Below are 17,249 nucleotides of genomic sequence, written 5' to 3' on the forward strand. Positions count from 1 at the left end.
AGTTTTATCATTACCACATTTTTTCAGATGAACTACTTCAAACTTGGAGAAATTAAGTAATTTTTGCAGTCACAAAAAAAGGAAGTGGCATTATGTGATTGTAATATATACAAACAACTGATGGCAACCTGAAACACAGAAAGATTAATTTCCCCATAGTCAAAAACAAGTAAAAGGAAAAGCTTCTTAAATGCCTAGCTATAAATACAAGAGCCAACTAAGAATTTCTTAATACTTAGGGGGTAGCATTCATTCATCCAGTCATTATGCTCAAGTAAACAAAACAGACAAAGTTTCCTGCTCTTATTGAGTTTATATTCTGGGTCTAAGGAAGTATAGGTAGAAAGAGACATATACATATTTTTTAAAGTAAAAATATGGTAAATAGTGAGAAGTGTTATTTTAAAAAACTAAACAGTGAGGGAGATAAAAATTCAAGGTGGAGGGGTGGTGGCTGTTTTTAAAGGGTTATCAGAGTAGCTCTTAAAAATAGATGACATTGAGCAGAGATCTGAGATGGTGAAGGAGGGCTATCTAAGGAAATGACTTTCCAAGCAGGGGACTCATGTAGTACAGTAGAACCTGCAGCAGGAGCCTGCTTGAGATTTTCAAGAAATATCTGTGTTAAAAGCAGTGTAGCTGGGTTAGAGTAAGAAAAAGGGATAGTAGTAGACAATTATGGAAAGAACTGTGACTTTAACCTGTGTTAAAAGACAAAACTATTGGTGGGTTATGAGGTGCAGAATGACATGATCTGACATATTTTAAAGGAATCACTTTGGTTATTATATAGGGAATAGACCCTAGGGAGGCAAGGGTAGAAGCAGGAAGGTCAGATAAAGGTTTGGACTAGGGTGGCAAGGATGGAGACAGTGGGACGTGGTTGAGTTTTGGATATATTCTGAGGGTGAGCCAACAGGATTTCTTGACTTATCTGAATTTTGGCTTGTGCAATATGGAGGATGGAGGTGCCATTTAGTGAGACGGTGAAAGAATATGAGGATCAAGGTGGGAAGCTCAGGAGTTCACCATTGAACACATTAAAATCTACATGCCTATTAGACATCCAAGTTGAATGGAATTTAGAGGAGTGGTCCAGGTTGTTATGTAAAATTTGGGAGTAGTCAGCATGTAGATGGCATTTAAAGCCATGAGACTAGATGAAATCACCAAGGAAGTATTGAAGAAAAGAAGCAGATCCCCAGTGTACTACAACATTAGTCTGTACAGTGAGATAAAGAGGGATTAACAAAGGAAACCTGAGAAAGAACAGGGACAGAGGAAGAAAATCAAGAGTGTGGTATCCTGAAAATCTGTGGAAAAGTAGGAGCCTGTGACCACCCCCACCTGAGAGGAAAATTCCACAGCCCCCTAACCGCATATATCTCGCTTCTGTAACAACCTTGCTCGACTGTAAAACCTTATCTCAAGGCCTCCTCCTGTAGAAAGTCTTGTCAGCCCCTGCCAACCTGACCCAGACCCTTGTAAATAACAAGAACTCCCCAACCGCTTGTCTCCCCGATAGAATCCCCAGCACTTGATTAACCACAAACACCTGCTTCTGTACATGCTTGCTGGCTGAGCTATTGCCCCCCCCCGACCCTGAACCTAAAAGCCTATATAAGCAAACTTCCCCTGCAACCCCGGGCTGCTCTCTCCTCTGCATAGGATGAGGCAGTCGTCGTGCGGCTAATAAAGCTCTCAGTTGAAACTTTATTCAAAGTCTGAGTCTGATCGATATCGCTGGTCTATAACAAATCAAGAGTTAAAAAGCACGTCAAGAAGGAGGGACTGATCAGCTGAAACTAAGTGAAGAAAGTGTGTTAAAAGGGAGGGGGCCGCGCAAGGAGTGCCGTGCCACACAAGGGTGTCCCCCGCGTGGGGGAGCCCCACGCGCAAGGAGTGCGCCCGTGAGGAAAGCCGCCCAGCGCGAAAAGAAAGAGCAGCCTGCCGAGGAATGGCGCCGCCCACACTTCCCGTGCCGCTGACGACAACAGAAGCGGACAAAGCAACAAGACGCAGCAAATAGACACCAAGAACAGACAACCAGGGGAAGGGGGGGAATTAAATAAATAAATAAATCTTTAAAAAAAAAAAAAAAAAAGGGAGGGGGCCATCTGCTCAGTCAAATACAGCTGAGTCAAATAAAATGAGTAGGGAGAGTTGACCACTGGAATCAGCAATGCCAAATTACTGAAGATCTTGGCAAGTTATAATGGAATAGAGAGGAGAGTCCAAAATCTAATTGTAGTGGGTTCAGGAGTGAATGGGAGCAGAAATTTGGAGACAGGAATATAGACAACTCTTTATAAACATTTGTGCAGGTTGTGTAAAGTGAAACAGAGAAGTGGGGAGAGGAGGGATAACTGAGAATGGTAAAGAAACAGTTTTTTAAGATGTAAGAGGCAGCGGACTTGGCCCAGTGGATAGGGCGTCCATCTACCACATGGGAGTCCAAGGTTCAAACCCAGGTCCTCCTTGACCCGTGTGGAGCTGGCCCATGCGCAGTGCTGATGTGCACAAGGAGTGCCGTGCCATGCAGGGGTGTCCCCGCATAGGGAAGCCCCACACACAAGGAGTGTGCCCCATAAGGAGAGCCGCCCAGCGCGAAAGAATGTGCAACCTGCCCAGGAATGGCACTGCACACACGGAGAGCTGACACAACAAGATACAACAAAAAGAAACACAGATTCCTGTGCTGCTGACAGCAACAAAAGCAGACAAAGAAGACACAGCAAATAGACACAGAACAGACAGCCGGGGTGGGGGGGGGAAGGGAAGAGAAATAAATAAATAAATCTTTAAAAAAAAAAGATGTAAGAAATTAGAACATCTACATAAGCTGAAGGGCAATGATCTTGTAAAGAAGGAAATTTTGATGAAACAAAATTGGTATATTTCGTCGCAATGTATTATTTAATAACATAATTTTCACAGACTTCATGATTTCATTACCAAATATTCCAAAATTTTTCTCTAATGGCTTTTACCTGAAAAAAACACAGTTGTTGCTGCAAGCAGAGCATATTCAATATTGGTAATATTAAGTTCATTCATTCTTCTGTAGAAGTAAAATAATGCAGTAATAAATTCTTCTGTAATACCTAAAAAGATTAATATAAAAATTATTTTCATCAGAACATAGAGCAGAATCAAACATACTGCCATTATCTTTTTTTCCTCAAAGCAGCATAAGGAAATGAAACATTATACCTGATCAGATGTTTACCTTCCAACACAATATTTTAGATTGAGTATAATATTACCATTTAGAGCAGAAGGACTGTCTTCACTGTAAAATGTTTCCATAGAATAAATAACATTTCTATTGCCATTCTGAGTGTGACAATTCAATATATGATGTGAATGACTTGATAATCTCATGGAACCTAATAAAAGGGAAAAAATATAAGTATGACTTTCATTAATCCTTACACAAATATTAAGTTCTGTCAGAATCCAGCACAGTTGTTAGATGGGAAACTTTCCCAACAAATGATAGCTTTATGACTTTTATTACTGAAACATGAAGCTAAGTTTAAAAAAAATAGTTTATATTTTATAGAGAGAGTTTGTATAGAAAACATTGAAAATGTATTTGCATGATGCAGTATAATAAAGAATAACTTTCTTTAAAAAAAAAAAAAGCTGAGAAGTGGTTGTGGCTCAAGCGATTGGCTCCGATCTACCATAAGAGGGACCCCGGGTACAATTCCCAGGGCCTTCTGGTGAAGGCGAGCCGAGCTGTTTCACGCCACAGTGAGCTGGCCCATACTGCAAACTGACACAACAAGATGATGCAACAAAAAAAGCAATTGAATGCCTCTCTCCCACGTCAGGGGTCCTGGGATCAGTTCCCAGTGCCTACTAAAGAGAAAGACGAGAAGACAAGCAGACTCAGAAGAACACACAGAGAATGGACACAGAGAGCAGACAGCGAGTGCAGGCAACAAGGGGGCAGGGAATAAATAAAAATAAATCTTTTTTTAAAAAAAAAGCCAAGCCAATTTGTATTGGAAAACTATAAACAACTGTTATAAAAGTACTTATTCCTACACTAAATGGTAAAATTGTAACAGAAAAAATATCTGAATATTATATAATTTTTTGCAAAATTTAATAGTAATTATTAACATTAATATTGAGTTAGTTGGCCTTTTTACTTTCAGAAGCTGATGAAAAACATTCTTTCTGATTGTAAAGTTGGGCTGCATGAAGGAACATCACTTCAGTTTTTGATCCCTTCTGTAATGCAGTCTGATCCTCATTGGTCAAACTTTCAAATCCTATAAGAAAAGATTGAATAATTGTTTGAAATAGATAATTAAAAGACATTCTTCATGTACAGGATTTAATATTTTATATTATTCTTTTACTTATGATACGACTTTTTAATGTTCCTGTAGGATAATCACATGTAACTTCAAATCTAAATAAAATTATTGATTGAACATGGTAATAATTTAGCATACTTTCCTCAGAACTGGATAATGTTTTTCTGTGGCAGAAGCAAGTTGATAAAGCCTCATATTATTTATTTTTACCATGAGTTGTCTGTACAGATAAATGTGTAAAGTTTGGCAAAGAGTGGCTTGATTTTCTAGTATTGTACAGAGAATTTGTTTGTTTCACACTGTATCTCCAAAGCATGTCATTTCCATAAAATAAAATGAAATTTATTGTTTGCCTTAACTTTGCCTTTGAAGTAATTTGAAAAATATTTTTAAATAATTAGATGTTCACCTACCTAATTGACTAATGCAGAAAAATAAACAAGTTTTCGCATTTAGAAGCAGCATTAGTGTGAAAAACGGTTTTTGTTTTCCTAAAATGCTCTCTTCCTTTAAAACAAGGAACTTTTAAAAAATGAGGTTAAGTCAAATTACTTTAAAATTTTTTTCCAAAGGTAAAGTGATTACCTGGAAGTCCCCTGGTAAAATCCATTAGCCCCTGTACATGAAGCATTGCTGTCTCTGAGAGTTGCAGGAAGCTCAGTTCAGGATTTGCATATTCCTTCAGCTAACCCACAAAAAAGAAATAAGATTAATTTTATTTTCTTTCAAATAACTTGAAATTTTAAAAATTATATTTATGCTCTTATTTTCTAACGTAACTAATTTTAAATTATTTCTTGCAAGTAATGAACACATACAAATTTCTTTGCTTTCTCTAGAGGAATTGTGTATTTTTCATGAGCAGCCACAATATTATTAATGAGCTGATGTTCCTCTTGAGTTAGTTCCATGCTCTCCTGAATCTATAAAAAAATATACATGGAGAGACCATAATACATATTTGTTAAACAGATATCATTAAGGAAACAAGAAATGTTATAAGAAGAAGATTCTTAACCACTTTTCCAGATCTAGTTGTGGATGACACATGCTTGTTGTCTCCTCCTTCTTCCACTTTGATGTTGCAGTAAAAACTATTCCTCTGCTTAATGTTCTTTCGAAGTTTCTTTGATTTACATTGGATTTCTGTGAGCAAACCTGTGATATTACAAAATTCATATAAAATGGTTTTGGAAGGGCAAATAGCATTACAGGAATTGATGAAAATGGTCTAGACATAAATTAAAATTAATTTTGCATCTCCAATCTAGAGATTTAGACTTTTTAATATTAGAGTCATTTCCACATTCTATCTTGGAAACAATGGAGAATATCAATTCGGACACCAATTGGACTGCCTTATCCATGAGCTCTTATCCTTGATTTTTATATCTTAAGGTCAAGAGAGCAGCTTGTGAAAATTAAAATGAGTTAAGCTGAATTTGTATCCCTGCAAACAAGACATGGCAATTGACACCCTGTTTATAAAGTGAACCATTTTTATTTTTGGCTTGTTGCCTTTATTGATTATTTTTAAAACTTTAATTGGCACCTCTATCTGAAGAGCGAAAATTACCATCACTAGTAAAATTAACCCAATATTAATATTTACCTTTTATTATGTCAGCTTTTCATAAGCATTTAAAGCATACCTATTATAAAGAATATTATATCAAGGAGCTGAAGTAGGAAACAAAAAGCCTTTGTCCCTTCTTAAATGATTTCATTGTTTTACTGGGGAATAAGAATACATAAAAAGGATACAAAGCCATTTAAAAAGAAATATATCAAGTAAATATAAAAATAATTTGAACGGAATGCAAAAATGCAAAAATGATCTAAAGTAAAGGAGTCAATCAGATAGGATTAATTGTGGGAAGGCCACCTAAGGAATTATATTTGAAAATTGTAGTTTAGTTATGAAAAAGAAGGGTGCCCTAAAAGGAAAGGGAATGGCAGAGAGGTGAAGATAAACAATCATAAAAGAGAGAAAAGTAAGTTAATGGACTCACACAAAGGCAAGAGGAAATGGTGGTAAAGAACTTCAGCCATGGAGCTGTTTCTAATTAACAAGGGTAAATTGTTTGCTGAAGGGAAATTATAAATTCCTTTAAAGAGAGGAACCATGTCAACTGGGAATTCATAATACATGGGGAAATGACATATTTTTGGTGTTTGTTTGTTTAGGAGGTAGCAGGGATTGAATCTGGGACCTCATACGTATGAAGCAGGCACTCAACCACTGAGCTACACCCACTCTGCTGGGGACATGTTTTTAGTTACACTCAGGGCAAGAAAGAATAAACCTACTGTTTGGTGCAGATAGTGGAATGTTAATAATAACTTGAAGAAAATAAGTCCTCTTCTTTTTTGGACCACAAAATATAAAATCATTGCCTAAATGGGCAGAAAAAAATGTTGAAGAGCTAGTATTCCTAATGAGTTTATATCTCCCCACCGGAAAAACAAAATTATATTCTAAGGACTTAAACCACAGTGTATGATATTTGAAAAATAGTAGATACTAAGAGCAATCTCAATAAAAGTCAGAAAATATAATGAGTTTCCAAAAGATGCAGAAAGATAAATTTTACACAAGCTACATATCTGGAAAATTTGGTTTTGGAAACCAAAAGGAAAAGCAATGATTGGTGAAACCAATATAGATAAATCAGGACAAATAATGTCAGCTTAACTTCACTCCCATCTGACAGGATCCTTAGAATGGCAGATCAAGGAAATACTTTAGATAAAGTATAAAGGGAATTTAGCATGTCATTTAGCAAGGTCTATTAATAGAATGGTAATGTAGGTTGGATTTGAAATTGTTGGTATAAAGAAATAACTAGTTGAGCAACCATACTCAAAAGAAGTTGATTAATGGATGAATGTCAATCTGTAAGGAAATTCTTCATGGTAAGTCACAGGGTTTTATCCTCTAACTAGTTTTTTCTATATATAACCACAATCTGGATTAAATTTGCTCATGTTAGGCAGCATGGAAAAATAGACCAAAAATTATATGACAGAAAATGAATTTTAAAAGATCTTCATAGATTAGAAAAATGTGATAAAACCTAAGGAAAAAATCTAACAAAAGCTCACAGAGGATAAATGTTAGAAGCTATATACGATGCTAGTCTTTGACCTTTCCAAAGCTTCTCAGCAGGAGATACTACTATCTTTAACCTGCAAGGTCAACCCTACAAAGTTTTTGCAGCCAGTCTTGAATATCATGAAGGGGACATTGTTACACATTATATTTCTGATTTCAGTATAGCATAATGGTTAAAATAGTAGACACCAAAACTAGTCAGCATGACTCGGTTTGAATCATGACTCTACCATTTAGTTAGCTGTGTGACTCAAAGATTTGCTTTCCTTATCCATAAAATGGGATAATAATTGCTCTTTCTTCATAAGGTTGTGGTAAGAACTAAATTATGTGTAAAATGCTTGGTTCTATTTCAGCTCTTTTGGTTGGCTTTCTGTTCAGCTTTCCAGGAGTGTAACTGTGTCTTGACCCCTAATCTATTTGACTAGAGACCTAAAAACATGCATAGATCTCACCAGCTCTCTCCTCTGAAGGAGATGTTCTCAACCTTTGGTTAGGATCTTCCTCCATTGATCTCCTGGAACCATGGCATTACAACTCATCTGACTTCAAATATTTTCACTACCTAGGGCATCTTATTATAATTAAACCCCCAAGGGTACACAGGGAATATACTTGTTTATATATCCAAGAAAAATCAAATTGTCTTTGACATACTACTTTTCAAATATTTTAGAGTGAATTGATCGCTTCTTCCCTCATGAGCTAGTCATACAGCTATATTGTTCACCTATCCTGAGTCTTAACCATTTTCAGTTTCCTCTCATCTCCCACCTGCCTATGCCTCTGAGGACTCAATAATGCCTTAAGGCCATGCTCCCCGGAGTTTAGTCTCAATAGCGATATGAGTGGATGAGTACATGTGGAAAGAAGGGGAGGTTGGTCTGTTAGTCAACTATTAATTCAATATGAGTCAACAGTTTCAGGATCCAGAATAGATGTACCAGAACCAGCTGTAATCAAATAGTTGCCAATAACATTGGGCTGAGGATAAAATAAAGACAAGTGGATCAATAATACAGCTACCTTAAAAAGCTAATATCTTCTTAAGCTACATTAAGCTACTACAACCATAGTAACCCTAATAATAGAGGAGTTTGAGTTCCACTCTGCTCTGTACATGTAAGTTATTCATTGAGTATAGTGTTCAGTAATGAACATGACTATTTAAAATAAGAAAAAATAATTCATGAGTAACATGATAGTTACATCCAGATACTTGAAGGACTATCATGTGGCAAGGGAATCAAGATCCACCAGGGAAAGGAAGTAATGTTGTACAGGCCTGTGTGCACAGACTTTTGTGACAAATACAATTATGAAACTGGAAAAAGATGAAAGTATTAAATATACTGGATAATCTTAGGTCAAGTTAAGTGTAAGTGTAGTATGAATGACCATGATGATGGTAATAGGAACGTGAAAGCCAGTCACAGTCGTGTGATTTCAGGGTAAGCATGAGTCAACTCTCAATTCAGTAAGACTTAAATAGACATAAGCCTAGAAATATGCACATTATTCTGTGAAAATCTCTCTCAAATGGTTAGACTCCAAACACTTGAGAGACACGTACAAACTTTCTGAAGATGAGCTGATGATCCCATGGGAACGGCAAAGCTTTAATGACAGTGCAGATTACCTGACAGGGATTCCTGGTGCGCCAGCCCATGGACTGTGAAGGTAGACGTGCCCAGCATATTTAATACGTTTGATTACTCTTTTTCCATTACATCATTCCAGTTACATCGTTATGGGATGAAACCAGGTAATACAAAAAACCAGGGCATAACTCTCCACATGAAAATTCCCTTTATCATGTACTTACCAAATGCAATGGATGTGTCATGATGATGGGAATGAGTGTTGCTGGGGGGGGGGGGGGAGAGGTGGGGTGGGGGGAGTTGAATGGGACCTCATATATATATATATTTTTAATGTAATATTATTACAAAGTCAATAAAAAAAAAGAAAATTCCCTTTATCAAGTGAATGGCATTTGGGTATCCATTCACTTAGATAAGGAGCAATAAATTCAAGAGAAAGAGGGAGGCATCTGAATGTATGTGAATAACATTTAAATAATATTTATTTGTTAAAGTCAAGAAATGTGTAAATCTGCAAACTATGATACTTACGCCAATACCAATTCTACCTTGTATCTCAGAATAAATTTTTTTTCAAGTTTAGGACTAGAATCAATGAATGAATGGGAAGGAGAGCAGATTTCATTTATGAATTACCTCAGGAGAATATAGGTTCCTTTTCTCAGAATTGTCAAGCATGGGTTAAAAGACAACTTTTCAGAATAAAGTAATGTGTTTAGACTGGTAGGACAGTGTGATGTAAGGTCTAAAATTAAGGCCCAGTATTACATGCTCCTTGAATCTAGGGAAAACCAGGAAGGCCTCGAGCAGCCTAACCTCAAGTTCCCTTCCCCATTGTACTACCACAGATAAGGTCCCCTGAGAAACAAACCTCCTAATCATGGGAACCAGGTACAGTGTCTGCTTACCCCTGACAGCAGGCTTCAGTTCCCTGGCAGCCCTGGGAAACACTCCAACAAACCAATTATTCAAGCAAACCACAGGCGCCAAGTGTCACTTCACCCTCTTGTTACTACAAAGCCTGCCACCCACAGCCCCCGATTGTTCACCTTGTACCTGAGTGCAACCCCAGTGAGGCCTTGCATGGCACACAGTGTCCTCCTCCCCCAGGCTGTGAGGATATGTGACTAATAAACTGCTATTGGGGAAGCAGATTTAGCTCAACTGATAAGCATCCACCTACCATATGGGAGGTCCAGGGTTCAAACCCAGGGCCTCCTCACCCATGTGGTGAGCTGGCCCACGCGCAGTGCTGATGTGCACAAGGAGTGCCGTGCCACGCAGGGGTGTCCCCCACGTAGGGGAGCCCCATGGGCAAGGAGTGTACTCTGCAAGGAGAGCCGCCCTGCACAAAAAAAGTGCAACCTGCCCAGGAGTAGCGCCACACACTCGGAGAGCGGATGCAGCAAGATGATGCAGCAAAAAGAGACACAGATTCCTGGTGCTGCTGACAAGAATGCAAGTGGACACAGAAGAACACACAGTGAATGGACACAGAGAGCAGACAATGGGGGTGAGGGGGAGGAAGGGGAGAGAAATTTAAAAAATTAAATCTTTAAATAAATAAATAAATAGACTGCTATTAGTTTCATCTGTCTAGTGTCAGGTACTGAGTGTTTAACCATCCCTATAACCCTAGGGCAGGAATCTCTCCCTCACCATCAGGGTGAAAAGAAGCAAATAAAACAGACAGGATAACTTTAAGGGCTATTCCAACCTGAGAATTTTCAATATTGGGGACCCATTTGGTGAAAATTTTTGACTGAAGAGTTTGGATTTATTGTAACAAGGAGAATACTATGAATGGGACATGGCACTGGAGTTTCTTGAACAAGAATGTCAATTGATAAAAAGCAGTAATTGAGAAAGATTATCATAGCAGTTGAAGGTAGACAAAACTAGAAAGAGAGAAGGGAGAATCGACCGGGAAACTAATATCATAGTGCAAGTGCAAGATAATAAGGGTCTGCATAAGGCTAGGTTAGACATAAATAGAAAATACTAATAATACTCTATAAAGAAAAATTAATTTAAAAATTGCCCTGAGATTTTTGGGAACTGGGAAACAGGAGGAATTGAGGAAATGATACCAAAATCTTACTACTACCATGAGGATTAAATGACATCATGTACATTAAGCAAATAACACAGTGAAATAGAAGACACTCCCCCCCCCCAAAAAAAGAAGACCCTCAAAAAGCTTGGGTATTCTTCTACCTGTTGAATTGGCTTTTGACATCTGTGTGTTGTTAGAAGATACACCGAAGTATCATTTAGGTTAGCAGAAAGGCCTAAGTATCATTTAAGTTTCTAAAGATACAAGAAAGAAGGGGAACTACTATTTTTAAAAATTTGTTCTTTCTAGATGCAATATATAAATTTAGGTTAAGTAACAATTAAAATACAAAGATTTCTGATTTATAAGAAATATAATTGTTACCAAAAGTAGAGTAATATAGTATAGAGCAGTGTTTATGAAAATAATTACTTAGATTAGTAATTGTCCATCTAATTTAGCCATTGCTAGAGAAAGAGCTTAAATCCAAACAAATGTGTAAATGTTCAAAATGACAACTCAAAGAATGCACTAAGTTTTCAGTAAAATAAGAAAAGTTAAAATCCTAATTAAAAATTGAAACTTACATTCTGCCAACATTCCTACTGCCTTACACTTTTTCAATCTGCACTCTCGGCATTTTCTACGCATGTACATGTCCATTTCACAGTGACCACCATTCTTGCAATTATATATGGCATTTTTGGTGATGCTACGTCGAAAAAATCCTAATAACAAAAATATTTTTTCAATTTTACCATTGGGTTGTTTTTTTTTTTTTTTTGGTTAAATACAATTCTAATTAGTATATACCTTCATAGTAAAGTTAAGCAGTCCAATAATCTAAATTATTTCAATAAAATATTTTGCCCTCAACAAGGAGGTTTGGTTTAAAATACATTTATCTGGATAATTGTTTTAGTTCTTTCCTGACTGATATTATTCTATTCTAAGATTGTCCCATTAAACAATAACATCTGTATATTAAATTAGTTCCATCACATTAAGACAACTCTTTGTTTTGCTATGGTTATAATAGATCAAACAACAGCATTTAAAACTATGTTCTACAAAACATCAAGGTTCTGTGAAGCTTCTCTCAAGATCCCCTTAGAAAAAATGTTTTCATGTAAAATATAAATATAAGGAAACTTTTCTTTTTCACACCTCACATTTCTGCCTCAACATATGGAGAAAAGAACATCTTTCCAAACTTACTCTTCTTTCCATCTCCCCCTTTCAGCACTTCCCCAGATAAGAAGCGTTTCTAATTTATTCTGAGTCAGTGAATAAGCCGTGTTTCCTGTGTGTGTGTGTGTCTGCGTCCATGTCAGTGTAGGAGTTCTACACTTTCTCTTTCACTTCCCAAATCCATACATAGCATTCCTTCTTCTCATTTCCTCTTTCACTTCCTATTCCTATGCAGTAATCCCTGCTGTTTCCCTCTTTTTCCTTTCCGTGTAATAAAATTGATAAGCTAAGTCAATGTCCCTCTTGAAGTTCTGCCATATACTCTTTTTCTGTAGATACGCTTGAAAGTAGGAGTTTCATGATTTAGATTCAACGGAGTATTAATAGCTTATCTTAGGATTTCAAGACAATGCCTCATTCTTAAACCTAGTTTCAATGGAAAGATTCTGCATTTCAAGTGTAAGCAAACACTTGCCCAGCTATTCAATTCAGAAAGCTAGTATATCTCCTGTAGCTAGTATATATATACACACACATATATACATACGTGTTTATATATATATATACACACACATAAATACATACGTTTATATATATATACACACACACATACACATACACATACATGTAGGGGTGAGTTGTGGCATTCTGACAGCAAAACTTCACCCCACATGTCTGTCATGTTCACCTAATGCTGTATTGGCCTAATTTCCAGGTTCTGTCCCAACACAGTTATTTGTGAACAAAAACTATGCAGAAGTTTTCAAAACCTCAAAACTTCAGCAAGGAATTTTTTACTCTTTGAAATGCTATTTGTCCATGATGGTCTTCACTTTCAGACCTCCCATTTGTTTTCAAAAAGGCTTGGACAAAATCTTATAAGTCATTTAATTCAAATTCTCTCCTAATGAATGAATTATATTACCTACAATAAAAGATGTAATAGTTAAATTCAGATTCTTTTTTAAAAATCATTTTCTATTCTAACATCAGATTCACCTAGGAACATGGAATACTTCTGCTATATAAATATTGAATCTTATATTTATTTATTTATTTATTTATTTTTAAAGATTTATTTATTTAATTTCCCCCCCTCCCCTGGTTGTCTGTTCTTGGTGTCTATTTGTTGCGTCTTGTTTCTTTGTCTGCTTTTGTTTCTTTTGTCCGCTTCTGTTGTCGTCAGCGGCACAGGAAGTGTGGGCGGCGCCATTCCTGGGCAGGCTGCACTTTCTTTTCACGCTGGGCGGCTTTCCTCACGGGCGCACTCCTTGCGCGTGGGGCTCCCCCACGCGGGGGACACCCTTGCGTGGCACGGCACTCCTTGCGCGCATCAGCACTGTGCCTGGCCAGCTCCACACGGGTCGAGGAGGCCCGGGGTCTGAACCGCGGACCTCCCATATGGTAGACGGACGCCCTAACCACTGGGCCAAAGTCCGTTTCCCTGAATCTTATATTTAAATGTTAAAGTTCTCATCAAGAATGAAAAGAAAATGGAACTTCAACTTTATTACACTAATTTTCACGTCTTTGAGCCCACTGATCACCTTTGAACATATTGATAGTCTCCCTGGTTTTACTTTTCACACTTTAAAAAGTGAGAAGTATTCTGACATGCCTAAAAATTTGTGACTTTTCAGTGAACGCTAAGACGTCAGCTTTGTTTTAGGTTAATTCTTACCTTTGCAACCTTCACAAGTAAGTGCATTATAATGATATCCGGATGCTTTATCACCGCAAACTACACAAAGCTCTTCCTGTCCCTTAATTCGCATGGAAGAATGAGTTAGTCTGGATCTTTTCATTCCAGGGTATCCGTCTTCGGCATCATGGGCAACTATGTAAGTGGACTTATTTAATTCACAGGAACCAAGTCCATGCTGTTCACCACAGTACTGTGGATCCAAGCTATAAGTGTTGAAATGACTTTGTAAAGATTGGGGCTGTAAAGCTGGAGGAAACTGCTCAGTAGAATACTGGCAATAAGGTGATTCTTGAAAATCAGAAGCGTGCAGCTGGTAACTGATTTGTGCTGGTAAAATATCTAGTTTTTAACATAAAAAAAGAACAAATTGTGAAAATTCAAAACTTCATATTTTTGCAAATTTCCATATGCTTTATGCTCAACAAAGAGTCAATTCAACATATCCACTACATCCCAGGGGTTAGATGTCCAGCATGAGGGGAAGACAGTAAGCTGTACTACGATACTTGATAAGCGCCACCATCCCAGAGGTATGCAAGGAATGCTCAGGAACTGGGAGAAAGGGCAGTACTGTCAATGGCTTACGCACCAATCCAGTCTGCCTTCTTAAGCAAAGATGAATATTTCTCAGAGTTTGGAGTGGAAGATGGTTTTTCCCATCTTCTGCATTTCCCTTATTGATACCACTGTCTTCAGTATAGTCAGGGCAGAAAAGAGATGAATTAATAAATTATTCTACCCACTCTAAAAAAGTCAAACTAAAATAAATTTTTTATCTCAGTTACCTGGTTATTTCAAGAAAAAAAATTGTTTGAACTCCTCGTTTAATACACCTTAGCACCCTCTTTAGCCAGTAATAGGCGTGATTTAAATTACTAACTTTTGTATTGTTGTCTAGTTATTCTAACTAGCAATTATCTATGATAAATTCCCCTACTTCACAGGGTTATTATTAGGATGAAATGAAATCAGGCATGCAAAAGTATGTGTAAATTATAAAATGACACATAATATATATCATTATCATCACTATTATTATTATTACTAGAAGAAGAAGCCCCCAAACACCATTTTACTTACTGCTTGTGGGAGAATTACTAAATCTAAATCCAGAAAATAGGCTCCAAAAGGACCCAGCAGTACTTTACTCTATATCTGTAACTATTTGCACTTTTCCTAGTGCTGAGTCACAAGTGGTTAGACTTATTCTTATCCTTAAAATTCTACCACCAAGGTTGCTAAGTTCATAGAAATCATTTGCAATCTTATAGCATCCAGTGCAAGGCTAAGTGTTGAAAAAGAACCCAATGATAGCCTGATAACAGAAGAAAGAGGGTCCTTCTTGAATGAGTGTCAAAAGATTGCCTCTTTTTCATCCCATTAGAGTACTGAATGTTATACCATTGGTTTGGAAACCATAGTTCAAACTGTAAAAGAAAATTAGCATTTAAGGTTAAATTTATATAATAGTCTTAGTCTTTTCATAGAAAATACCCATTGACTTCTTCTGTCTTCTGTTTCTTTCCTTTTTACAGGAGTCTTTTATTAAGATTAAAATATTAAATTATATTGAATAACTCCTGCGAACTACATTTACTAAATTGCATGAGATTAGCTTCAACAAGCCCTTAAAAATAACTTCCAATTTGAATGTTAATTCTATTTTTTAAATTGAATACAATTTTATGCTATTGTGCTTTTTCTTCTTTGCAATTGATTCTAGCTTACAGCATTTATATATGACTTATTTTTTAAAATTAATTACTTTCTCTTGTAGGAAATAATTTAGAGCTTTTGGTACCTTTGTCGATTTCTTTTTTTTTAAAATTTTGATAGTTAACCACAGTTCCCACTAGTAGATTTTTGTTACATACCATAGTACTGCCCAGGTTCAGTAAGACAGTACCCATCAGATGCAGTGGCATAAGTATTTGCCATCCTCTGTTTCAATTCTTACTGCTTCATTCACTCGAGTTAATAAAACCTAATGGAAACAAAATTTTGGAGGCTATTTGAGTGCATGATATGATTCGATAAATGTACAAATGCTGTTTTTTAAAAGTAAAGAGGGAAACGGACTTTGGCCCAGTGGTTAGGGCATCCGTCTACCATATGGGAGGTCCGCGGTTCAAACCCCGGGCCTCCTTGACCCATGTGGAGCTGGCCATGCGCAGTGCTGATGCGCACAAGGAGTGCTGTGCCACGCAAGGGTGTCCCCCGCGTGGGGGAGCCCCACGCACAAGGAGTGCGCCCGTGAGGAAAGCCGCCCAGCGTGAAAAGAAAGTGTAGCCTGCCCAGGAATGGCGCCACCCATACTTCCTGTGCCGCTGACGACAACAGAAGCGGACAAAGAAACAAAAGCAGACAAAGAAACAAGACGCAGCAAATAGACACCAAGAACAGACAACCAGGGGAGGGGGGGAAATTAAATAAATAAATAAATCTTTAAAAAAATAAATAAATAAAATAAAAGTAAAGAATTCAGCAAAATATATGAATGAGACATTACTTATATTTTAAATAATATATCATTGTTCATATCTCTAAATACCAAATTATTTAAATTCTACTAATTTGTTATTGCTCAGCTCTTCCTGAATGACTTGATAAATTTTTGTAACAATGTGGCCTTTGAAAGTATACCTAGCTTTGGAGTTAGGCTTCATATACTACTATCATCACATATTTATGGATAGTTTATTAAGCCTGCCTGAGCCTCAGTTTCCTAATCTATAGATGAGAAATTATAAAACCCTCCTAGCAAAGGCATTGGGAGAGCTTAATTAAATAATGTATGTAAAACCTAACACAGTTCTAGTCTTAATGTATGATTGCCATAAACGTTGTTCTTAATAGTTTCAGGATTTGAGTGGTTGTAATTTGGACAATTACGAAAAGAGGCTGACTTTTTCAATAAAATAGAGGAAATTAAAAAGTAGAAAAATAATGACTTTCATAGCATTTTTAAAATTTTCTAAGACCTTTGTAAATAATTACTTTTTACAGCACTGTGATATGCAAACTGATTTAGGTTCTGTTCAGTCAATGAAAATAACTTAGTGTTTTTAGTTTTAATAGCAAAGCCTAAAAATAATAAGCTACTATGAGTACTATGAGGAAAGTTATCAACATCAAAGACTATCTCGACTATCTCTTATGGACAATACTACCAATTTTTTATTTCCTAGGAAGGGATTCAGAAAATAATGCATATTTGAATAAACTTAAACAAGAAATTACAGTT

General features: G+C 36.7%; 2 protein-coding genes across 5 annotated transcripts in view; both read right to left on the minus strand.

Moving 5' to 3' along the window:
• SYCP1 (synaptonemal complex protein 1) overlaps window positions 1-3,107 on the minus strand; it is a 177,363-nt gene extending 174,256 nt beyond the window's left edge. For 3 of the 4 annotated variants that reach the window (XM_071217187.1, XM_071217188.1, XM_071217186.1), the window contains exon 1: window positions 2,991-3,106. In XM_071217187.1, coding sequence (XP_071073288.1) covers window positions 2,991-3,053 — 63 coding nt within the window. In that variant the 5' untranslated portion in view covers window positions 3,054-3,106. Of the gene's footprint in view, window positions 1-2,990 lie in introns of all 4 variants that reach the window. The other variant, XM_071217189.1, reaches the window with a different exon arrangement.
• Window positions 3,108-4,146: 1,039 nt separating this feature from the next.
• Window positions 4,147-15,943, minus strand: LOC101443978 (bile acid receptor-like). Its single transcript, XM_023590096.3, has 7 exons — window positions 15,880-15,943; window positions 13,982-14,344; window positions 11,697-11,837; window positions 5,353-5,492; window positions 5,153-5,257; window positions 4,920-5,019; window positions 4,147-4,286 (listed from the first exon to the last, which is right to left on the minus strand). Exons 1-7 carry the CDS (start codon window positions 15,941-15,943, stop codon window positions 4,147-4,149), a joined length of 1,053 nt encoding a protein of 350 aa, XP_023445864.2.
• Window positions 15,944-17,249: the final 1,306 nt, after the last annotated feature.

Source organism: Dasypus novemcinctus, chromosome 9 (assembly GCF_030445035.2).
Source record: "Dasypus novemcinctus isolate mDasNov1 chromosome 9, mDasNov1.1.hap2, whole genome shotgun sequence".
Lineage (NCBI taxonomy): Eukaryota > Metazoa > Chordata > Mammalia > Cingulata > Dasypodidae > Dasypus > Dasypus novemcinctus.

What these genes read in the sequence shown, in the direction of transcription:
- LOC101443978 (XM_023590096.3), bottom strand. Translation starts at nt 15,943, where the DNA reads ATGGCAAATACTTATGCCACTGCATCTGATGGGTACTGTCTTACTGAA. An exon ending in TGAACCTGGGCAGTACTATG is followed by an intron (nt 14,345 to 15,879) that starts GTATGTAACAAA and finishes GTTAAAAACTAG; the next exon opens with ATATTTTACCAGCACAAATC. An exon ending in TTTTACCAGGGGACTTCCAG is followed by an intron (nt 4,287 to 4,919) that starts GTAATCACTTTA and finishes CTTTTCTTATAG; the next exon opens with GATTTGAAAGTTTGACCAAT.